Source organism: Corvus cornix, chromosome 2 (assembly GCF_000738735.6).
Source record: "Corvus cornix cornix isolate S_Up_H32 chromosome 2, ASM73873v5, whole genome shotgun sequence".
NCBI lineage: Eukaryota > Metazoa > Chordata > Aves > Passeriformes > Corvidae > Corvus > Corvus cornix.
Window position 1 is genome coordinate 146,121,636 of NC_046333.1, and position 24,384 is coordinate 146,146,019.

Genomic DNA, 24,384 nt, shown 5'->3' on the forward strand with positions numbered 1-24,384 from the left:
CAGAGTAGTGAGGCACTGCCACAGGTTGCACAGGGAAGCTGTGGCTGCCTCATCCCTGGAAGTGTTCAAGGCCAGGTTGGATGGGGCTTTGAGCAACCTGGTCCAGTGGAAGGTGTCCCTGCCCATGGCAGGTGGCTTGGAATGGGATGGTCTTTAATGTCTCTCACAACTCAAGACATTCAATGAGTCTATGATTGTCTGTTGTAAACATCAAGGTATTATTCTTGGATTGCATCAAACGCAGATGCCCAAAAGAGAAGTGTAAAATTCCAAATTTGTGGAATAAAGCTGAGTTTTCTCAGCATTTATATCAATGGTGCTGAAGTCCTTGAACTGCAGTTAGCTGAGTGAAGGACCACTTCACGCTTCCTCTGTGCTTGTAGATGTTCCTGGATATTTTAAGACTCTCAGCTTTTGTACACTGGGCTGGCTGAATGAACCAGTATGGCTTCATCTCTCATGGCAGTTTTTTGAATCTGTATTTAGTCATTAATTTATTGTAATTTTTATACATTTCTGAATGAAAATGTTGCAGAATGGGAATATGGTCATGACCATAGCTGAGTGGTGTATGAGTTTATTCTTGTTAAAGTCACAGATGTAGATTTTCTGTCTGTTTTTTTAATAGGCACAATACTCCCATCATGTAATACAAGAAATCCTTGGACACCTTGATGTCCGCAAAAGGGATTCACCACGAGTTCGTGCTGGCATTATTCAGGTTCTTCTGGAAGCAGTTGCAATAGCAGCTAAAGGATCAATAGGTAAGTTGTATTAAATTAAAGGCATCAGGTCAAAGGATAAATTTGGAGGGTTGTGCTCATTTTCACTTTGATTTCAGACTGATTGGACACACTATTTTGAGAAGGTTTTGTATTTATTAATTTTTTTCTCCTTTGTGCTCATAAAATGCTTGAAATCTTACTTGGTTTGCAATTATTCTGAACATATGTACTTGGTTGTTTGACAGTTATATAATCCTTTGCATTGACAAAATGAGTGAAAAAATTGTGAAAGGCAGGTATTCCTATTTGAAGAGAAATTATAAAGTCTGAGAGAATTGTGTGTCACTACAAAATGTCAAGAGCACTGTTGCTTTGCAATACAGCTGTGACCTGAGTGGTAATGTGGGAGTAGAATGATCTTTGAGAAATTTTATTTTATTAACTGTAAAGCAGCTGAAATAAGGTAAAATATGTCATTTAAGATTAGGATAGTTCCTTGAAACAAGAGTACTTATGAAGAGATGTACACTCATGTGTTCTGTTCCTGATGTTCTTTGGTGTCCTGCTGAAATATTATTGTTTTGCTTCATTAGCTTGAGCCTGAGTCTGTCCTTCCTCTTTATATGAGACCCACTTGCATGCACAGACTTGTGAAATCTTTGACCATATGATGAAAAGCGCTTATTTTTTGATCCAATCTATAGATCTGGATTTTAGTAGCAGGTTTTGAAATAACTGAAGTTCAGGGGCAAGTACCTGCAGTTTAATCCATTATTGATGCTTAATTTCAGCAACCACTCCTATTTTGTATCTGAAGCTTGCATGGTGAGTTGACTTTGGGCTGTTTGCACTCCCCTTTCTCACAGGACAGGGACACTGTAGAAAGAAGGTGAGAAGTTTCATGGATCAAGATAAAGGCAGTTTCATGGGTGCAGCAAAAACCACATGCACAAGGAAAATCAGGTTACCTCCATCCTGGCCAGACTCAGTAATGGATCGTAATGGATTATGCATACATACCTGATTGTATTTCCTGATTCCAAGTTAATTTCTAAAATATCAAGGTGTAGGCACACCTCAAAAGTTTATCCCTAGTCCTGATGCCTCAGACACTGAATTTCACTTGGTTCTTTTCATCCTACTCTCATTTCTTGTGAAAAGGGATTGAAAAGCCCAGTTTTCATTTTCTTTAGACATCTTCCCCTTGACAGGTGCAATCACTGTTATTTGTTGTTTCCAGGCCCAACAGTTCTGGAGGTTTTTAATACCTTGTTGAAGCACCTGCGCATCAGTGTTGACTTGGAGCTGGGTGACAGGCGCAGTTCAGCAGGAAGTGCCACTTTGAGCACGAGCTCCAAGGAGAGCGATGAGAGGATTGTCCAGAATGCAATTATTCAGACAATTGGTGAGTAACACAATGACACAGGCTCACTTAAAATTCCTCCCCTTTTCCCCCTTCCCCAATGAGATGATATTTCACCAGCTTGAATCATCAACGAATGCTACCGAGTGTGGTATCTCTGATTGCATTTGCCTCTTATTCTCAGGCTTGCTTTATGTGTCTGATTTCTGAAAGGTTGTTCTTTTAAATGCTAACTGAGCACATAGCCCAAGAAGCTTACGAAAATTAAAAATGCTGGTGGACTTAAAATTAATTTTAATTATATTATTTTGTGGCCCTTGAAATGTAAAAATCTCTGCCTTTGGTACAGAACTGATATTAGTCCTTTTATGAAAATCACTGCAAACAGTCATATACAGTAATACATATTTTAGTAGGTACTACTTTAAAATTGATAGTAATGAATGTTAAACATAGTAGCAACAATGACACCTAATGGCCAGTTGTGCTACCATGACTTAACTGAAGTACTTTAATGCACAGCACTGAAAATTATTTTCTTAAAATAGCATCTTCCCCTTTCTCAGATTTTCCCTTTATGGTATTGATGTTATATATTGGGGTGCATTTATTTGTCCTTTTCTGAAAGAACAAGGGGGAACGTAACTTAAATGTTGTTCACTAATCTGTACCTTTGCTTGCCTTGAAGCTTTTTAGAGCAGTAACAAGTATGTAGTAGATTATTTCTCCCCATTGCAGTAAAACTGCCCAGTTAAAATATTAAACCCCCACCAAAAAAAATCCTAGAGACCCCCACAACCTAATCTTTTAAAGTGAAGCTTCTTTCTATTGAAGTTAGCATTATACTATTGCACAGTAATAAAATAGAGTATCTGGAGTTGGACAGGTCCCATAAGGATCATTAAGTCCAACTCTCTGCTCCTCCCAGGACTGCTTCAAGTAAACCATGTGCCTGGGAGCACTGTCCAGATGCTGCTTAAACTCTGTCAGGCTTGGTGCTGTGACCAGTTCCCTGGGGAGCCTGGTATAGTGGCCAACCATCCTTTCAGTGAAGAGCCTTTTTCCTAATGTTCCATCTGAACTTCCCCTGATGGGGAATGCTTTTGCATTTCTTTGTGTCCTGTCATTGGTCACCAGAGAGAGATCTGCACCTCCCCTTCTGCTGCCTCCCTTGAAGGTGTTTGATGTTCTTAGATAGCAGCACTCAAAACACAGACTCGAGGATGGGCTGTAGCAGTGCAGCGTAGATGGGACAGTCACCTCCTCAACCAGCTGATGATGCTGTGCTTGGTATACCACAGGGCAGAGTTGGCCCTTTTGGTTGCCAGGGCACACTTGAGTCACACTCAAGTTGCCATTAACCCAAACCCCCCAATTTCTTTCCATGAGGAATGTTGGGAATAACAGTGCTGTCTCAATTTCCTGGGCACAGTGCCACAGCTGTGTCACTGCTGTGGCTGTGCTGCCGTAAGAGCAGGGCCCAGCCTGGAGCTGGCTCTGGGATGGCAGCTGTTTTCACTGGAGCTGTGTCAGGGAAGCTGCTTCAGTTGTGGTGGGTGCAGAGCTGGGAGAGGATGGCGTGTTCTCTGAGTGGAAACCATTTCTCCTTGGTGCAGCTGGTGGAGCTACAGTGCCCTTCCTGCCTGCCAGCTGATGCTGGCACTTCCTAAGGGATTCTTTTAAGGCGGGGAGGTGTGTGTGCCTGACATTTCTCCTGGCCCTGCCCAGGTTCCCTCAGCCATTGTGGCTCTTTCTGCTGCCCTGAGGTTCCCCTGGCCCAGGAACCCTCCCTGTGCCCCATGCTGGAGTGCTCCTCTTCCCATGGTGCTGGCACAGAAGCTGCTCACCTCATCACTCCCCAAGAGCAGCAACAGTCATAAAATACTTGTATGTCTCTGGGATTTCTGTCCCCTCACTTGTAATACTTAATGGAGACTTAACAGACAAAAGTAACAGTACGGTGTGCCATGAGAAACACTTCCCCTTGCTCACTATGTACAAATTGATAGACTCCAAATGCTTAATTTTGAAATGGTGTATTTAGAAGACTCCAAATACTTAATTTTGAAATGGTGTATTTAGAGGAGGATAAAATTAGAAGGTTTTAGGATTTAAAGATGAAAATGAGTGTCATGGAAAGACTCTCTAAAATCATTCAGCAGAAATGAACATGAGAATATGCCCTAAAACAAATCATAGTTTTATTCTTCATCTATTTTCACCTTGTTAAAATACTCCTTGTATTTATAAGGCTTTTCATATAAAGAGGAAAGCCCTATATATCTTTTCTTCTGTGATTTCATTCTCTTTTTATTTAGGATTTTTTGGAAGCAATCTTCCAGATTACCAGAGATCAGAGATTATGATGTTCATTATGAGCAAAGTTCCTGTTTTGGGGACAACTTCACAAATACTGGATCCCAGTCACCTTGGGTTTGTATATCCTACATTTATAAATTTCTAATTAAAAATCTAGATTTTAGAATCCTGATAAATTAAGAAGTAAAAAACATTAAGAAAAGTGAAATGCAAATTTTTGCTCTTTAGGGGCTGTATTGAATACTATGTAGAACCAAGTTACGCACAGCGTCAGCAACATGAATTCAACGTACAGGCATGTTATTGATAGAAAATACCTGATTGGAATGCAGTTTACTTTGCACTAAAACACTCTTTCTCTCTGCAGCTGTACAAATTTTTCTGCAATTATGTACTATATAGTTTTTAATTCCATAACTTTTTGTGTGTTTTGCTCATGAGAGAAATTTAATTATAAATACATTCAAATAGCTGCATAATTTAAAAACTATTTTTAAGGGTTTTTCTTAATTCTGTACGAGTTGACTTCAGATTATGAAATAACTGCAGAAATTCCAGTGAGTTTTGGATTTTCCTTATGTCTTTAGAAATAGGAAAGAGCTGTGACTGGGCAGACTTAATAAACCCACAGTTTAAAAGTTGCCCTACACTGAATACTTTTCCCTGTGACGTGAATAACTCTGTTTAAAAGACTGCATTTCCTCAGTATGGGGAAGTCACTGAAAAGGCTGCAGCTGTTCTTTCCAGGTGCACATGGACACTGCACCACATAAGTGATCCACTACTAGGTTAAGTAGGAAATCATTGTCATTCTCTTGGTAGCTTTTCATACAGTATCTTTGCAGTATGGAATGCTATTCCATGGAAGATACAAATCTGTCTGTGCCAGGCAGTTGTCACTCATTATGGAGGTATTTGAAGAAAGAATCCATATGAAATTCTCTACTCGGATTAACAGCTGGGGGTGGTGGTTGTTTGTTTTTTAACTGTACAGTTTTCCATTTATGAAATTCTGCATAAATATATGCCTGAGCAGTGTGTTAGTATGATCTGCATATGTCACTCTGAACAAAGAAGGCTTTCTGAGTGCTGATAAAGTCTTGCATTACTTGAAATTTTGGTTTCTGCATTTGAATGATACAACAGCCAGGATTATAGCCCATTAAGATAGAAGTTTCCCCTGTTAAGTGGAGGCCAGCTTTTGTGAAGAGGGTTGATCTTCCTTTCACTATTTAATGGACAAAATGACTTGTACCTTTTTTACTTTCCTGAAAGAATCTCTTTGAATGGAGCAATTTATTCCAAGTCCACTTTTATCTCCTAAGGTCTTGCAAGAAGAGTGACTATATACCATTAGCTATTTGGCTACTTTTAGTACCTGCAGAAGGGAAATGAAAACAGATGAAGAACAGGTCAAGTAGTGTTTCATGTGCCTTCCTCTGATATGAAAACTGAGGAGTCTTTCAGTTTTTCCTACTGATTTTGCAGATAACTTTTTTTTCTCAAAGTTTTGGGGTCTGACTTAAAGAAGAAGTGTCCTCGTTTCTTAGAAAACTCAATTGCATTTTAATCCAGAAGAAATTTTTAGTGCAGATGCTTTTGGAAATAGTCAAGCTTGTAGTAGTTGAACATTTTAGAGATTTTTGAGTAAAACGTGAAAATTTAGATCTGCTTCACATACACAATTTACTGTTTTCTTCAATATCACGTGCTCTGTTTTTAAGCCTTCCTGTAAACATCTTTCAAAAACATTTAGTTACTGCAGCTCAGTTAAGAGATATTTTCCCTTTATCTGTGATCATCCAGCATCCCTTCTAAGACTGCTGTATTCACTTGTCAAAAATGAGAATGATGTCTAGAGTAGAATAATATTTCAAAGATAAGCAAGAAAACCTAATTTCTAACTTTTTTTTTCCAATTTTAGAGATTTGGGAACCAGGAGAATTCAAATCATGTTATTGAGATCTTTACTTATGGTAAGCCTTCTGAGATTAGTATACTATGTTATAAACACACAGTGTTTCACTATATGTGTATGTTTACATATAAAAGTACAGTATAACAACTCTGGATTATGAAAATAAACATGCATTCGTATTGCATGGACCTGTAATTCTATTGTGTAATATTGTGAAAGCATTTTCCCAATTTACATTACAAACAGCGCAGGAAATACGCCTCCATCCCTTAGAGCACTTCAGTGAATGTCAATTATAACTGGATCTTCAGATCCAAAAGAACATCATAGAGTAGGTTGAGTTCTGCCAGCAATACTTGGCAACATCAAAGTGAAATCACTTTTATCTCTGAGCGTGGAAAAGTGGCAATTAGTAGAATGGCCATTATTTTTAAAACCGTAGGAATGGATGCCTATCTCCAGGCCATCAGAACCTCAGACACTGTTGTTCTTTCCTTCCTAATGTTTCCCAAGTTTCTTTTAAGGTGTGATTGAATTTTTTATCACAAATACATTTTTCAGCTGTAAACTTTCAAAGAGTATTTCTGGAAATAGACCCAGATGGTAAGAATCAGAAAGTGGGTAGTAAAGGAGGCTCTTGCTGGTAGAATCCTGGCCTGTTTTGCTGCAGAAGCTGAAAACTGTTCAGTGACTCAAATAGGGGAAATGGCATAAAGAATGACTAAAGCAGAAGAATGTCCTCCTGGAAAATGAGTTTCTATCCCTGCTTTGACGTGAAACTCGTGTATGGTGTTAGGCAAATAGATTGAACCATTCTTGGCTTGTCCAAATCTGAAATCTTAGACTTTGGTTTGCAAAAGAGCTGGGCATTCACAGTTGCAATTTAAAGATAGAAAACTTGTTAGGAAGGATCTCAGGTGGTCATTTTGCACATTGTCTTCATTAAACATAGACTCAGGTATGTCTAAACTGTTCTTGACAATATTCATCTCACCAGTCTTAAAATTCCATTAAAATAGGTAAGAATTGTTCTAATGATTTTGGGTGCCACATAGCCTGTAAGTATGCTTTAAGGGAGTCGAACTGTACATGTGGAAGGGATTCAACATTTTGGACACTGAATTTTGGATTGTATCCTCTTTCAGATTATGGAAGTAAAATCCCATCATGGCACAAAGGTGTGAAAGTCACTGTTCTGGTGCTTAATGAATTATTAATGAATAGATAAATATTTGGAAAAAATTTATCACTGTACATCATGTATTCTTTACAAAAGAATAATAGTTCATAACACGATTAGTCTGTTGTCATGCACACACACAGACAGACAAGCTAATGCTGTATAGGCAGGTGAAATCTGGCACTGCGTTAAAAGTGTGCATTTAGATTTGCAGCTTTGCTGCTTGTAATATCAGTCATTTTCCATTTTTGGAATGATTGATCAGATACCCTCCTGTCCCCTGGTGCTCCTGTGCCAGCCACATCCCAGAGGCACCAGGGACCAGCCAGTCACTCACTCACTCTGCCCCAGGGGCATGGGGGAGAGAATCAGAATGGGGCCAGAGAGAAAAGTAGGTTGAGATGAAGACAGTTTAGTAAGTAAAGAAAGGAAACCAAGAAAAACAAAACCAAGAAACGAGGAAAAGAAGTAATAATAAAATAAAACAAAACCCCCACATAAAACCCAATTGTTCACTACAAGCGAACCGATACCCAGCCCAGTCCCTGAGCAGTGGCAGCCCTCACAAAGTGCCTCCTGTTCTGCTGCTGAGCACGACACATTTTAGTATGGGATATCCCTCTAGAAGTGTGTAAGCCCTGCTCAGCAGTAGCTAAATCATCCCTGTGTTAGCAGCACTGGTTTGGTCACAAATTCAGAACACAGCAGCATCTGTGCTACTATCAAAAAAATGACCTATCCCAGCCAAAGCAAGTACAACACAGTTCACACGTAAAAGCTGTAAGGGTATGAAATATATATAAGGAAGATACAATTATTATGTAAGTCTTAGATAAAAATGTTATTGCATTTATTATAATTAAATTTTGAATAATTTTGCTCCCCTTATCCTCAACAGGTTACATATACTTTGCAGTTTCTGAATCCATTTTGGTTTTGAGACTAATATTCTGGTAACCTCCATTTTAAGGGATGGTAAATTTTAAATATTTCTGACTGCTGTAAATGTTCAGCTCATTAATGTTTGAACTAGTAGTTAGGTAGAAGTTTGCTTTAATTAAAAGTAATTGAATGAGACAAGTCAGAGGTAGTATTAATTTTTTAAGAAAAGCAAAAATAACACTATGGTACCAGATTTCTAAGAAAGTCGTATTTGCTTGCATCATGTTTTGCAATAAAATAGTATCTGTAAACATTTAAGGTGTACATATAGGCCCTCATATCTCATTTTTTTATTTCACATGAGCTTACTCTACCATATATGAACAGCTGATAACCTGAAATAGAAAAATCTCTTTTGTAATTATCTACTGGAATTACTATCATCTTCATTTTATGCCCTGCAACTTTTCATAGGCCATATAAAAAAACAGAAATCATGTCTTCATTTTTTGATTCTGGGTGTGTTTCTAAAGAAAGGATCCTGAAAAATACTTTTATCATGAGGGAGTTAATTTGAAAACGTGTGCTAAAGTTCTTCCAAATTCATACTGAGATCAGGAATTTTCAAAATTAATACAATACTTCAGTTTGAATCCACCTTGCCGATGCCAAAGCAAACCCACTAAAAGGTGAGTGACAGCTGCAATTAATTCTTATAGTGCAGTAATGACACATTAATTTTACTTGCAACAATGAACAGGTGACTTCAGGATACAAAGCCACAACAATAAGTAATGCACTTCCTGCCCCCTTTCTGGACCCGTTGCTGTCTCCTTCTCTCATGGAAGACTCCGAGCTGAGGCAGCTGGTCCTGGAAATCCTGCACAACCTCATCGATCGGCACGACAACAGAGCCAAGCTCAGAGGGATAAGGTACTGCATTTTATTTATTGGCCTACTGGAAATTCCAGTTCATTACCTGAAAGACAAGTACTCTTGATTTTTAAATGTCTTTGCTAATATGAATTATTAACGCACTGTTTTGGTAAATGTACAGTTCTCAGTGTCATTTATTGATGGCAAGTGTTTTACAGGTAAGCCTTAGAGCACAGTACTTTAAATGACCATTACAAATATCTGCTCATTTAGCTGTGGAAGAAAAAAAATCTTCTATTATGTAGATAAAAAAAATGTGATTGTCATAATTCTCTTTCTGGTTTTCCCTCTTCAACTAAAATTTGAATATCCTTGTAAAGCATGGAATAATTGAAATGGGAATTGGGTCAAGATCTGTTTGAATAGCTGCTGTGTTCCACATTTTCTTCCTTTCCAACTTTTTTGTTGTTTGTTGTTGCTAAAACAACACATTTCTTTCATTTGTAGAATAATACCAGATGTTTCTGATCTAAAGATAAAACGAGACAAGATTTCAAGGCAAGACGTGAGCTTCATGAAAAAGGTAATAGACTAAAACATCACTTTTGTATTTAGAAATAAGATAAAAGTAATTGAAGCAGTGGTTTTGCTTTTCTTCTACATCTGTGGTTTTGCAACAAGTCACAAAGATCAGTTTCAAATTATTGTAATCAAATGACAGTGATTTCAATGTTGAGCTGCTCTAGATACTTGAAAGATGATTCCATGCAATAAAATTTTAATTTATGTCTTCAGTTAAAACCTTTATGTACATGAAATTAGAACAGTGTACGTCTAAACCATGATTGTGAAAAGACCTCCCTGTTGTTAGATCTCTGTGCAGCATTTAATTTTTTTTCAGTAGTAGTTTTTCACTTGTATGGCTTTTATTTTGCTGTATTTTTAGACAATTTTGTACTTAGAAATCTTTTTATAGCTGTGCTACAGGGACTTAAGTTTTATGTTTTAGGTAAAGATGTCAAAGAAAGTTAACTTTGCACAAAAAATCCATCTTCTTAAAAGATTGTTTTCACAGAACTTTGTGCCAGATGACTTCTGAGTATATTTGGTTCTAAAGAAAACAGGGTTTTTTTGGATGATACCTTACATGGAGTGAAATTACTTACAGTAAACACCTTGGTTTTATGTGGGAAAAATACATAAAGCTATTACTCTGCTCCGTCATTCCTGGCTGTGGTTTATCTGTGTAGGTATGTTTGTAAACAAAAAAAGGTAAATTACTGAAATAGGCAAAAATACTACGTATGTAATAATATGCAAACTAGAGTTGTACAGCATTCAAATAACGTTGCAAGATAAATGTTCTTGCTAAGTTACTCCAGTTAATATTTCCAGTACAACTGGAATAATACAAATATAAAAAATACTCCAACATTGGCAATTATTAATATTATGTCTTTAAAAAAGTGAATTTAATTTTAATTCATTAATATCTATGATTTTACGCAGTTTGGATAGGATGTATTTACTGATTTTGCTAGATGAAAGTTGTCAATGTCAAGCTAAATATTTGAATTGTTAACACTGATCTGAAAAAAAGGCAGAAGAGGAAAAGAGATTCTCCACAGGTCAAGAAAAAATCATACAGGCTTCTAAAAAATGTGTTAACTCTGGGAAATGGAGTCATTCAAGGATTATCTGTGTGGTACTGTTTCAGGTGCATATCATAAGTGAAATGTTACTCACCTGGTGTAGATGTGCATGTTAGCAGCCTGCTCTTCCCAGATTCTTTGCATAATCAAAGGAGAGGGATGAGGCATCTCCAGAAGTCCATTAAGATCTGGGTGACCACTTAAGCTTGTTTGATACTACATGAGGACCCTGAAGCAGTTGTATACCATACCCAGCTGGAATGGAACCAGACATAGGCACAAAACTCTTCATCTCAGACCACTTTCTCAATTTATTTCTATCCTTTCTTTGAAGGGAAATATTTAACTTCTTGCCTTTTCCAGTCTTCTAGAAAGATACATATTGAGAAAATGCACGTAATAATTTATTTTCCTATTTAAGTACAATTCTAAATCAGTGGGATAAAAAATTTCGTTACTTTTATTTTCCAAATATACTGGGTCTTTAAACAGCTGACCTTTACTCTGCTGATTTCATAGTAGCTTCTGTGCTTTGCTAATATCTCTGTTTCCCTATTTTCTAAATACGTGTGTTAGAACAACTATTTGATTTTGGAGGTATTGAAAAGACCAACAACATCATCATTATTTCTTAAGTAAATATGTACTGTTTGAAAAAGAGAGGTTAAAAATCACTTTTCTTCCTCCTTCTAGAGCTGAATTAGTACTTCTAGAGTTAGTCTTGAAATCTTGAAAATTGGGTCAGCTGATACAGGCTTGCACCCACCCCTCCACAGATTAAGAATGCTGGGGTGGTAGTGAGCTGTGTGTTGCATACAACACCTGCTTCTTATCCTGTGTTTCTTGTGTTTGCATTTTTCTGCAGCCTCCCTGCACACATTGGTAAATGAGCCCTGCTCACCTTCTGAAACACCTTCTAGGAGAATTATTTCTTGGTTTGCTGTTCGAGGGCAGTTGCTTAATGAACAAATTCGATGTCTTCACAAGGATAACACTTGGAGCTTACTTGAATGTTCTTGAGAATGTTTCAAGATTACTTTTTGGTTTCTCCTTTTCATAAATGGGCAAATTTTATTTTTTTTAATGTTTCAACAGGAAATTAATTCCAGCATCTGACACTGTGCAGTAATCGTGCAGTTCTCTGTATCATCTTCCCTATCTGTACCTTTCTGCATAAAATAGAACAGTACTGTGTTTATAAAGAAGCTGTTGTTAGAAACTTGAGGTCTTCCTTGTTAAGCATGTACTTGTTTGTGTATGTATCTATACACGTGTATTTTATCCTTTTTTATTTTTTTAATTCTCTATCTAAATTGATCTAACATAAAAGTTGGCCCCATTTGGAGTAGAGAGTTGGACTAGAATGCCTTCAAATATCCTTTCTAACCTAAATTATTCTATTATTTAATATGCATTTTCCCTTTTGTGTCTTTTATAGCATGGTCAGCAGTTGTACAGACACATCTACTTAGGCTGCAAAGAAGAGGACAATGTCCAAAAAAACTTTGAACTGCTGTTTACATCTCTAGCTCTTACCACAATTGAACTGGCCAATGAAGAAGTGGTTATTGACCTCATTCGATTAGCTATTGCCTTGCAGGTATGAGGCTGTGTCGGGTTCATTGACTTACAATTCATATTTGTAATTGGAGATGTGAAGAACTTGGGGGTTTTGTATATTGATCTTCAAATTGGAAATCTCATCATTTGGCCCAAACTTGATTGATCCACTAAGGAAGTGCACTTTGTACCTACCACTTACTAATGGGGAAGCTTCATCTGATCAGTTTTCTGACAAACTTCCACAGCATGTGCTGTTCAGGAAAAACAGCAGATGTGGAAATCTTTTGAAACATTTCTTAGAATCACTGATACTCATTAGCAGATTGTCAAGGTGTTCTCTCAACCTATGATCTTATGAGTGTTCTGTGTAAAGTGTATGGACTGTGTGCGCCCAGGATGAAAACTTTTGTATAATTGATTGGTTGGGAATAGTTACCAAACCAGGCTATTTAATCTTACCTTGGAGTAAAATTCTGTCAGTGTCTAGCAAGCTTTATTCCTTAACATTTCCTTAATAGGTTCAGATATTAACTCATCTGTGCATACAGTCCTCAGGGAAACTGAATAACTTACTAAGTTTATCTGTGTTGAAGTCAGAAATAAAGTAGTGCTAACATGTGCCCTGGAAATTTGATGAAATCAGCCCCTGTATTCCCAGTTCACTCTGTCATTAACTTTATTCCCAAATGTGCAGCTGCACTATGAAACATCTGAAATGCAGTGTGCATCCTTAATTTTAAAATACGTCACTGAACCAAATCTTTACTTGATGGAAATGACATTAGGAGTTCTACTAGGGCAAAAATAATGCAATCTGAATAAATATAGAAGTGCTAATATGCAGTAAATAATTCCCTTTATTGTGCTATATCTGTGGTTCACACTGGTGATCTTTATTATCAAACTGGTCTTTCTAAATTTCCTGAGAAAATGTTATGATCAACATGTGGTAAGGACAAGAAACTACCGGTCATTAACCTGTACTTCCTTTCTGAGAAACAGGATTTTGGGTTGGGTAAATTTATTTCTCTTCATAATGGTTGAATCTTTTAAGCTCTCTAACTTCAGATCAGTATATTCCTAATTCAGGAGTGAGCTAAAAGACGAGAGTTTTAAGATGAGAGATATCAAATGTTAAGTAATAGCAGATAAACATCACATGCCAGCTAGTGTTACCAAATGATAAATGTGACTTCCATATATTCAGGACAGTCTGGTAACTTTGGAAAACATAATGCTACCCCTTATATTTCAGGACATTGCCATCATCAATGAGGATAATCTGCCAATGTTTAATCGTTGTGGTGTCATGGCATTGGTTGCAGCCTATCTAAACTTCCTGAGTCAGATGATTGCAGTTCCTGCCTTTTGTCAGCATGTCAGCAAGGTAACATGGTTAAATAATTCAGGTCGTTTAGAACAGTACACATTCTACTGTAAAATCAGTAAATAACTTGTTTCAAGTAATTGCTTGTGGTGCTGGTCTCCTGTATTTGTGTCCACTGACACTGTTCTTGATCTTCAGTCTCTCATGGCATTACTGCTGACTCCTAAAATTATAAGCAAAATAGTCTTCTCTCAAGGTACAGCATTTTTATTTTGCTTATGGTACCATATATAATGGGCCAAAACCCCATCTGGTATAAGACTTTACGGCCCAACTGTCTTTTGAAAAACAGTATTGACATGCACAAGACCATGAGAACCAGATTTTTAGTCTAAAGGGTGAGAGCCACAGTCTCTTTCCCTGGTTAAAAGATATCCTAAATGTCTCATTTCTCCTGAGGTAGATGTTAGTGAAGGTTAGGTATTAAAGAAGACAACTATGGAACTACTCCATTTGTACTATTTGACTTGGGGTTTTTTTCAGGTCATTGAAACCAGAAGTGTGGAAGCATCTTATTTTCTACCAGAAACAATTTTCAAAGACAAATGCGAGTAAGTAGATACAAAATGGGAATTAGTGGACAGTGAAGTCCCTATTTTCCTATTAAAAATCATACATCATTGAAAAATGTTACATATGTGAAAAAAACCCAGAGGTTTTATGGTGTTCTGGATAGGCAGAAGAAACCCAAGCATTAAAAGCATGTGCACTTACAGGGGAAAAAAGAGGGTTTCAGGCTTTTTTATTGTAGTCAGAGGCATTTATGCACAGCAGGGCCCTCAGTGTGCTAACACAGCAAAATATATGTTCAATGAATCACAGAACGGGTGAGCCTGGTAGGGTTCTCTGGAGGTCATCTGGTCCAAGCCCCCTGCTTAAGCAGGGTCACGTAGAGCAGACTGTGCAGGACCACATCCAGATGCTTTGGAATATCACCAAGGATGGAGACTCCACAACCTCTCTGGGTAACCTGTGCCAGTGCTTGGTCACCTTCACCTTCACACAAAAAAGTGTTCACTGATATTGAAACAGAACCTTCTGTGTTTCAATTTGTGCCCGTTGCCTCTGGTTCTGTCACAGAGCAGCACTGAAAGGTGCCTGGCTCTGAGGCCTTTCCACCCTCCCTCCCTTAAGGGATATGTACACACTGATATGGTCCAGCTTCTCTCTCCGTGCTGAACTGGCCCAGCTCTTTCAGTCTTCACTGGAGAGATGCTCCAGCCCCGTAATCCACCTTAGTGACCCTGTGGTGGGCTCTTTAAAGTAAGTCCATGTCCTGGTGAGCCATCTCCTGACTCAGCACTCCGTTTGTGGTCTTACCAGAGCTGAATAAAGGGCAAGGATCTCCTCCCTCGACCTGCTGGCAGTGCTCCTCCTGATGCAGCCCAGGATACCCTCAGTCTATTTTTTCCACAAGGACACACTGCTGGCAAATGACAAATATTACTACTAATTAATTAATTAGTATTAGTATTACTGTTTCTGTGCAGGGTTTTTTTTTTATTTAACAGAGATCATATTCTCTCAAGATGTAGCAGAACAGGTGAAGAACATATTTCAAGTAAACAAGAAGTGTTAAAGTAATCTAAAACACTGCAGAGGTTTTCAATGGATTAATTTTAGGTATATATTAATTCCTAAAAAACTAACCAGGCTTTATTTCAATCAAATCATTACCATTGACCCTTCTTGATTGCTCACAGACATAGGAAAAGTATTTTACTTAACCAACAAGTATCTATTGGTAGACAGTAACTTCAATATATGTTTTGACAGTCTTCCAAAATCCTTAGAGAAGGATGAAACAGATTTATTTTTCCTGACGAACAAGATTGCAGAATCATTAGGAGGCAGTGGATACAGTGTGGAAAGATTGTCAGTCCCATATGTGCCCCAGGTAACAGGTAAGTGGTGATTAGTAGCTACACCACCTAATACCAGTTATTAAGGATGTTTTCCTGATGTGTTGTGTGCCAGTGAAATGTAATGTGACTGCTTGGCAACAAAACCTAATCAGATAATTTTGTCTTCTCAAGGTGTTTTTTTTTCTCCTCATTAGCTACTGTATTATTGCTAAGAAGTTTCAACTATTTGTCCTTTTAAGATTTTTTTTTTTTCCTTAAACAATGGAAGTGAGGCAGAAAGTCCTAGAACCCACTTTGACTCTTTTTAATGAAGTCTTGGCCTTCAAAAGAATACCTGTGCTAACTTGGTCTAGAAAATGAAGAATATGGAAGTCAGCTTATATTATCCTTTTTATGTAAATGTTGGATGAAAGATACTCTGTCCTTTTGCCATGGTCATGTGCTGATTTATTTGCCTTAGTTAAATTCTTAATGAGCAGATGTTAATTTAAGCAAGAATGGGATGTTTTCCTCCATCAGATACCTATGTAAGCTTAGTGTCAAGTAACAGTGGAAATAAAGTGTTGCCTGAGGAAGGTTTGTGGGAGTTTGTGCTACACAGGCTGAGTGAATAATGTGAGAAGGACTAGCTAGTATGAGACATTCATGTGCTTTTGGCTTTTAATATATTTTCAACAGCCAATTGAGCAACTTACTGAACAAAATTGATTGAAGAATTTGTTTTCTTAACCATGTGTGTTTTGTGGCTGTATATAACAGGTTGCTATTGTAAGAGACTAGGGGACACCCCAGCCCAAAGCATGGCCTTTTTAAAGTACCTAGCAGAAAAATGTGATTTCTATGTTCTTTAGCTCACACATAGGAAGAACCAAAGTACATTTGAACAGTGAATGCCAGATGTGTTGTTCTTGCAGTCTGATTCAGAGACATTGCTGCCTGCTCTTGAATATCTCTTTTGGGTAGTTGTGGGAGGAATTGAGTTCTCCAGACAGCAGGTGTGGTTTTGTCCCAAACACAAGCAGGCGCATTAAGTGATACGTTCCAACACAGCCACAGCGTCTGTTTTCTGTTGCTGGTTGTCTTCTTCTAAAAAGGATAATGTTTCTATACTTACTTCTTCTAGCATCTAAAAAACCGGTTAATGTTATATTTTAGTATTGGCAGAAGAGGTGGGCAGCAAGTAAGGAAATGTTACAGGCTTTGAATGAATGAGAATGGAATGAGGAAGGCAGCCTGCTTTGAAATTTATGTTGAGCTTCTTCTAGAAACTCGGATATATGTGTACCCAAATGACCTCGCTAAGGTTTTTGTGTATACTTTGCTAAAAATGCATTCCCACACAGGAAGAGATGCAAGTTCTGACATCAAGATTAATTGAGTTTAGCTGCAAGTGTGTGATTAACTGCCTCTGCAGGTGATGAGAAATTGCCATATTTAATCCTAAATCTTAACATATGTGAGTCAGATGGGCTCGGGGATTTTGTAATCTTTTTGTAAAGAGCAGCAACCAAAACTTGTTCCTTGACTGTTGCCATAGCTAGTTAAGTTCATTTATCTCTGATCCTGTGGAGTACTGAGCTTCCAAGGTTTTCATTTAACTAAATCAGGACCGAGTGAATATTGTGGAATTCCTAAGCTTTTCATTTTTTACTGCAATGAAATGTTGCATTTCTGCTATTAATGTTATAGTGTTGGAATGTAGTGTTTCAAAAGAGATCAATAATATTAGTAAAAAATGATCAATTTTTTATATATTTCTGTGAAATCTAGGGTTGAACCTAAAAAGTCAGTAAATATTTCATCTTAATTATTTCTGTTATTTCCAAATATCAGTGACATAATGCTTAACAACAACTTACAGACATAACTTTGTTGTCCTATCTTTGTTTCATGTCTTTATACTTCTTAACAGTTTGAAAGACATTCATATCTGCAAATTTTTACTTGTCTCTTTCTTACTTGGGGGAGGGAGAAAACTAATAATTTAAATGACTTTCAATCATTTTTTGTCTATACATATATATATATATATTTTTTTTTTTAATTCAACTCTATTTCCATCAGGCAAAAAACCTCATAAATGCAAACACAAGTCGAAAGGTAAAAATGAGCTGTAGGTCAGCCTGCTCTCCTGCCTGTGGTGTGTCCCTATAGGATGTGCAGTCAAAAAATGCTTTTAGAAGGCCTAAAGACTTTTAGGCCAGAAATTGTGTTGTACTTAGTGGACTTAGTGGTTTGTTATGCTTTTTTTTTGTTTCTCTCCTTGACATGCCTGTAGCAATGTTAGCTGCTGTGAGGTTTGCTGTTGTGTTTACTCATGATTTGATGCTCTACAAAATGGTAGTTTCCTGTTTTGTTTTCCTGAGCAGGTAGTAGAGCTGTAGGTGTCATTTTTGTGATGGTGCTAATTACCTCTTTGAGTGACATTGCAAAACCCTGTAGAAAGTTGGAAGAAGCTCTCAGATGTTCAAAGAATTCATCTTAGTCACTGGCCATTCAGGATAATGACTGCACAAAGAATAGAGTCCCTCACCCAGGAAAAGAGGGACCTTAAAGGTCATCTAGTTCCAACCCCCTGCCATGGGCAAGGACACCTTCCACTAGAGCAGGTTGTTCCAAGCCCCATCCGACCTGGCCTTGAGCACTGCTGGGGATGGGGCGTCCACAGCTTCTCTGGGTGGCCTGTGCCAGTGCAACACCACCCTGACAGGAAAGAATTTCTTCCTAATATCTAATGCACATCTACCCCCTTTTAGTTTGAAGCCACTGCCCCTTGTCAAAAGTGATGGATCCTGCCTCAGTCAATGAGGTGACACAGAGAGCTGCTCCCACTGTCCCTGGGCAATGGGGCCAAGGCTTCTGGGACAGCCTTGGCAGGGGCTGGGGCAATGGATGTTGGGGCTGCATCACTGTCCTCAAGCCCTTGGGCTCCTTTATGCATGTGGATGAACATTGTATCTTGTAAGAGAAAAAAATGGAAATTCTCACCATTTTTTACCCACTTAATATGTTGAAATTAGAGATATATGCGCATATTTCACATGCAAGTATAGTGAGGCATCCATTAAAAAAATGAATTCTATCCAAAGTAGTCCCTAAAATGTATCTTCTGGTGTTTGAGTATTAGTTACAGAGAGAGCAGCAAGATGGCAGCAGAGATGTGGTTTTCCTCCGGTGTTTTCTCTTGGGGGCTGAGGTGGTTTCCTCAGATTTGGAATGTGTTGAGTCATGTACCAGTGAGCCGTCAGGGATTATAAATTCAGTAAGTCCTTCAGAACGGTGCTTCAAATGCTCAGGGTCTCTGAGAACCTGGCAAATATTAGTAGGATTCAGGTGTTTTTCACTAATCTTGTTCTTTCACTGCCTCTTGATCTTAAAATGACATTTCATTTATGTGACTTCTGAAAGTTATTTCTAGGTTTTTAAAAGCTGAGCGTGTTCAGCTCTGCTGGAATGAATTCTGTTTGTTCATGCTCAATATTTGCACTGCAAAAGAACTTTGCTTTGCTAGAAGTGGTTTAAACAAAGGTTGCAGAAGAACCAGCATAAATTATCTTGTCAAGGGAGAGTTTTGCAGTCCTTCTCCTTTTTTTAGTATCAAGTGCCTGTAGGTGGTTCTAAATGTGCAGTGCAAGTCATCAAATAATAATAGCCAGGTCCAAATGGCTTGATCTTGGCTAAGACCTAAACTGTGACGTTGCAATTTATGGTTTTGTAAATGAGATACACAAATCAGGCCACTCAAGTCTCTGTTTGTCAGATCCTCATGACATCTTAAAATGTATTTTTACTGTTCATTAAAATCTTACGTTAATGTATTAAATGTCAAAAATGAGAAAATATTACGCGTGCATTGTCTTAGGACTGCAGTCATAGAAGAAAATTCCAACAACTGATGGATCATTTGATCATAATCTCCTTAGGCATTAATTAAATTGTACTTCTTTTAGTATCAGCACAGTTGGTCTTATTCTGACAACTTTTTAGGCCAGCTGGACCTGCTAAAATATTTGGAGGAAGTGAGAAATTGAGAATTTTTTTCACCCAGTAGATTCTTAGACTTGCTGAATATGGTACTTGTAGCAACAAGAATAAGGAAGGATTGTTGTTCATTTCCATTCAGAAATCTTTCTTCTGTCAATAAATCATCTTCCAAGAAACCCTTTTCTGTTTCAGACTTTCTTAAAATTAAGACCTTAATATTTTAATTTCACAAGCAAAAAAAATAAGTTCAGATTTTTGTAAAGGATGTTACAGCTATGTATCATCCTGTGCTATGTTACTTATTATGCATTTGAATAAGACCTCCGTTTTTAAAATTCTGGACTTTCAAGGGAAAGTTGAAAAGATCTGGAATGAGAGGAGGAAGGGACTATAAAAATGTTACCTTTCTTCATATTTAGTAATTTAGAGAAGTAACTGATCATTTTTCACAATTCAAATTATAAAATAAATGATCTTGGGTTAAACGGGCACATGGAAAAAAATCTGCATCTGATGGGTAGAAATTTGACTGATCATGTTTCAAGTGTTGTGCAAAAAGTGAGATAATTTGTTTTTGTGCTAGATGAGGACAGACTCTCCAGGAGGAAGAGTATTGTGGACACAGTATCTCTTCAGGTGGATATTCTGCCTGGCAACAACACAGAGGATAAGGTATGAAAATCACAGATTATTTTAAAGCAGTGGAAGGAGGGGAAATGCAAGTGAAGTTTTCCCAGGAGGCGGAATATCTGATTATTCTAACAATGTTAAGTACTTCGGGGGTTGGATTTTTTTAAGATGTGTGTTTGCAAAAATGTGTTGTCAAAGACACGCTGCTAATCTTATTGTATAAAAGAGTCAAGTATTTTGTCACTACAGTTTTTACAGATAGTACTGCAGAATATGGGGTTGAAATACATATATTTACATGCTGAACAACTGGCATTTTATGAGTAAATATTCTAAAATGTTTTCTTTGCCTTTTGAGAGATACAATAAATTTCAGCGTCTGTATCCCTGTATCATTTGAAGTATTTGAGAGACTTGTTCAACAACCTGGGACTGTAAGATACAAGCCTAGAGAGATAAAATCCTACTAGGAGACCTGCAGTCTCTGAGTGGGACAGGTAAACACTAGGCAGGCTGTGTGCACCAGTGTCACTGTTCCCTTCCAGAAGAATTTAGCATGCAGCACTTAAAAGTCACAGGAAGGATAAAGCAGCAACAAAAAGTTCATATGTAGGGTACAGGCGCTGATGTTAATTATCCCTTAGGAAGACTGCATTATAATTAAAATTATCCCACATCATTTGACACTTCATTTGAAGTATTTCTTAAAATAAATTTCTACTTCTACTGAATCTTTTTCAAGGTTCTACTGATTTTTATTAACTAGATTTCTGCTGGCTGCAATGGAGATTAGCTGTTGAAATTGAGGTGTTTGTACCTCAGATGAGGTACAGATGATTCTTTTGGCGTCTTCATGCACAAACTGCCTGGAGACATGAAGCAAAATGTGCGGACTTAGTCAAGCTGAGTGTTAGTTAAAAATTCAGTATTAAGCTTTAGCAAAGGAGCATGCTTCAGTGTAGACAGGAGTGATGTGTTTTGCATTATTATTACTATTACTATTATTATTCCTTTCTGCTTTGTGCTGATGATACCTCAGATGATCTTTCGTGTTCAGTTTTTGCTTTTTGCTTTAGCAAGGATACAGATAAAAGTTCAGGAGAAGGAATAAAAAGGTGTTTGAAAAATAAGTGAGACAATCGGACCTCTACCTTTCTGAAGCAATTAAATGGTCCCCACAGGATTGGGGCTGTTTAACATTAGTATTCTTTTTTAAAACCATGCATTTTAAAATCATGGAATTGAACAACTCTCTTGAAACTAGAATTAAATGAGAGAAGTTTCCATTTCAGATTTCAGGTTATGCTGATGTTACGTCAAGCATTGATACACAGACCTCTTTGAAGTGGATGTAGTGGTTGTAGATAAAGTCTTTTTATGGGTTCTCAGCTTAATGTGGTCTTAATGTGGTCCAGTGTCTTGGATAATGAATTACTTTTTGTCTCTTAAAAACAAGAATTTTATTAAACAGAATTACAGGAGCTAAATATTCCTCCTTTACTTGCTTTATGAGGTTTGTTTACAAGGCAAAGCAGAAAACAGTATTTTCCAGTTAGCTGACTGTACCTTCATACCTATGAATGAAATCTGGTTTTCTTGCTGTGTAGATTAGTAAATATAACAATATATAATATTCAGCAGAGCTAAACTGCAAAAAAAGGAGCATAAAGCTTTATGATTGGGAGGATTACCTACTTAATGGAAGTTTCAGGATTAATGATGTGTGGTATAATTTCTGCACTGAGGTAGAAGACTGTTTATCCATAAAATAGCTGTTATTGTATACAATATAAATGCAATTCTTCTGTCAGTGGACTCAGAGTTTTTTGTGGTGCCAGGTCTGTTGGTGAATCCTGTTCAGGAAGGTGGGTTTTTCTATAATTATCTCCATTTATAAGGTGAAAGCACTTGTAAATGCAGGTAGTGCTTCTGTGATATTAATAACCAAGTATAATGCTGGGTAATATCAGCAACTAATGTGGATGTTAACTAGAACTATGAAAGGCAGCCATAAACAACTACATTTATCAAATGTGAATTGTACAAATGGTGATTTCACCTTGATACTCTTGAATACTCTTGATCTGTACCCATATCTACGAATATTTGACAAAAAAAGTGTTTCACTGTTTATTTATTAATTTGTATTTATTCAGAGGTAGAGAATACGTGCTTATGAAGTAAAGCCTGTTAGAAAAGCATGCATTTGCAGCTCATGAAATAACACTCATGTAAAAAGGAAACAGCTACTTTCTTATCCCTTAACAGTAGTTCAAGCCAATGAATTAAAAAATGGAAAGAATTCAGAATCTTCTGAACTGGATGAAGGAACTTTTTGCTACCTTATCTCTTATCTTAAATCATATTGGACCATTGTAAACAGTGTTTATTAGGAAAAATAAAAGTGCTGCCTGTTTACATGTTGGAAGGATTGAAGTGAGGAAGTTCAAGCCAAGAAACCGTGTTATGCTCAGGTGAACACTGTTCTGCCATCCAAGCATTCTCCCCTAATGCCATGAAAGTGGCTTCACTGTAAATATATTTACTAGTATAGAAACTAGGTCTGTAATGAATTGAAACACTTTGGTCATTTTGCATCCCCAAGCAATTCCTGGTGAAGTACATCTGCAGCAGCAAATGGATATTCATATCATTAGATGCACAAATTTTGTCAGTGCATTAGACATAGCTTGTTATGAAGAGCCCTTTTAACTCCAGTGTTTGTGATGTAAGCACCAAATTATTTGGAGCCATAATAGTACAAAGTCAGCCTAAAGCAGTAACCATTTTCCACTCTGCACTCCACTATCATCTCTTATTTTAGGATCACATAGCTGGAAACTCAGCTACTCTAAGGAAGCAGGTGCTGTTATTGGCAGCAGCTGTCTAAGAACCAGCACGGAGATTTTCCAGTATAGGAGCACTACAGCTTATTCCTGACCTAAAGGAGTGTTCTGCCAAAATCCAAATCCGTTTATAAAGTATTGTTGCCGTAGATCATCTTGACTAGAATTTAGAAAGTTTTCCTTGATCTCATTAGTTAAAAATTTCCTCACTAATTTCAGTGACTTAAAAATGTTAATTAGTGATCTGTTGATTATCACAGAAAGTCCAAATAAAGTTATTAGAGACTTGTAAGGCAGAAAAGTTCTGGCTGCTTTGGCCTTCTGTATTTATAACATTCCTTATTTTTTAGAAGCTTATATGTTAAATGTGATGATTAAGGAGTTTTTTTTCGTTGTGTTTAGGTTGATAATACTGAAGAAATCACCTTTGAAGCTTTGAAGAAAGCCATTGGTAAGATTTATTACAGTTGTGTTTGTGCAGCATAGTTCTCGATTACTATGGAATTGCTGAATAAAAAGGAGAGAGGCCAGAATAACATAAAATTTTACTTTTGTTTCTTTTCAGCTAGTAAATTTATTTAAAACTCCAGTTATTTATTTCTGAATCTCTGAAATTATATCTTGATGTAATGTTAGTGAATTCATTTTCTGAAGTTAATGGGACTGAATGAAAAGCATCTGGAAATGCCTGTCATCTATTACATTTGCCTTATAGACAAAGCTATAAATGTGAGATATTCAAGTTACATTGAGTGATTATTTATGAAGTAACTTGAGTATTTTTTATGCATGAAGATTTTCAGGTCTTCAGGGCATTCAAAAAATAGGTTGTAAATTACACATTGTGGACTTTAAAGCGCTAAGATTTTTTAAAAGAATATTTTTCTGACAAGTGACCTGGCTGCAAGAACACAGAATTATCCAGATTCCTTATTTCATATTACTTTAAGTAATTGCTAATTAATGCTGTGCAGTCCACCAAAATCCTGTTTAAAATATGGAATAACATTGATGTTTTAAACAGTAGGCACATTCTAAACAGCAATTTGATCTGACAGTCTTCCAAGTGTGCCTAATCCCTGAGGTACTTAAATTCATTAGATGCTGGAAAGTTCCAACTGCTTGTACATTCAGTCTGCCTGTGGAGGTTGAACTGGCTTTTCCCAAATTCTGATAGAAAACTCTGGCCACCTG

General features: G+C 37.2%; 1 protein-coding gene across 10 annotated transcripts in view; it reads left to right on the top strand.

Moving 5' to 3' along the window:
- The window catches only part of EFR3A (EFR3 homolog A), a 76,494-nt gene that overhangs the window by 46,787 nt on the left and 5,323 nt on the right, over positions 1-24,384 (top strand). For 8 of the 10 annotated variants that reach the window (XM_039548970.1, XM_039548971.1, XM_019289274.2 and 5 more), the window contains 13 exons: positions 629-764; positions 1,966-2,130; positions 4,407-4,521; positions 6,332-6,383; positions 9,148-9,320; positions 9,771-9,846; positions 12,354-12,515; positions 13,734-13,865; positions 14,349-14,416; positions 15,642-15,769; positions 17,795-17,830; positions 20,298-20,386; positions 23,593-23,641. In XM_039548970.1, the coding sequence (XP_039404904.1) occupies positions 629-764; positions 1,966-2,130; positions 4,407-4,521; positions 6,332-6,383; positions 9,148-9,320; positions 9,771-9,846; positions 12,354-12,515; positions 13,734-13,865; positions 14,349-14,416; positions 15,642-15,769; positions 17,795-17,830; positions 20,298-20,386; positions 23,593-23,641 (1,381 nt within the window). The remainder of the gene's footprint in view (positions 1-628; positions 765-1,965; positions 2,131-4,406; positions 4,522-6,331; positions 6,384-9,147; positions 9,321-9,770; positions 9,847-12,353; positions 12,516-13,733; positions 13,866-14,348; positions 14,417-15,641; positions 15,770-17,794; positions 17,831-20,297; positions 20,387-23,592; positions 23,642-24,384) is intronic. The other 2 variants (XM_039548969.1, XM_010404764.4) reach the window with 1 other exon arrangement.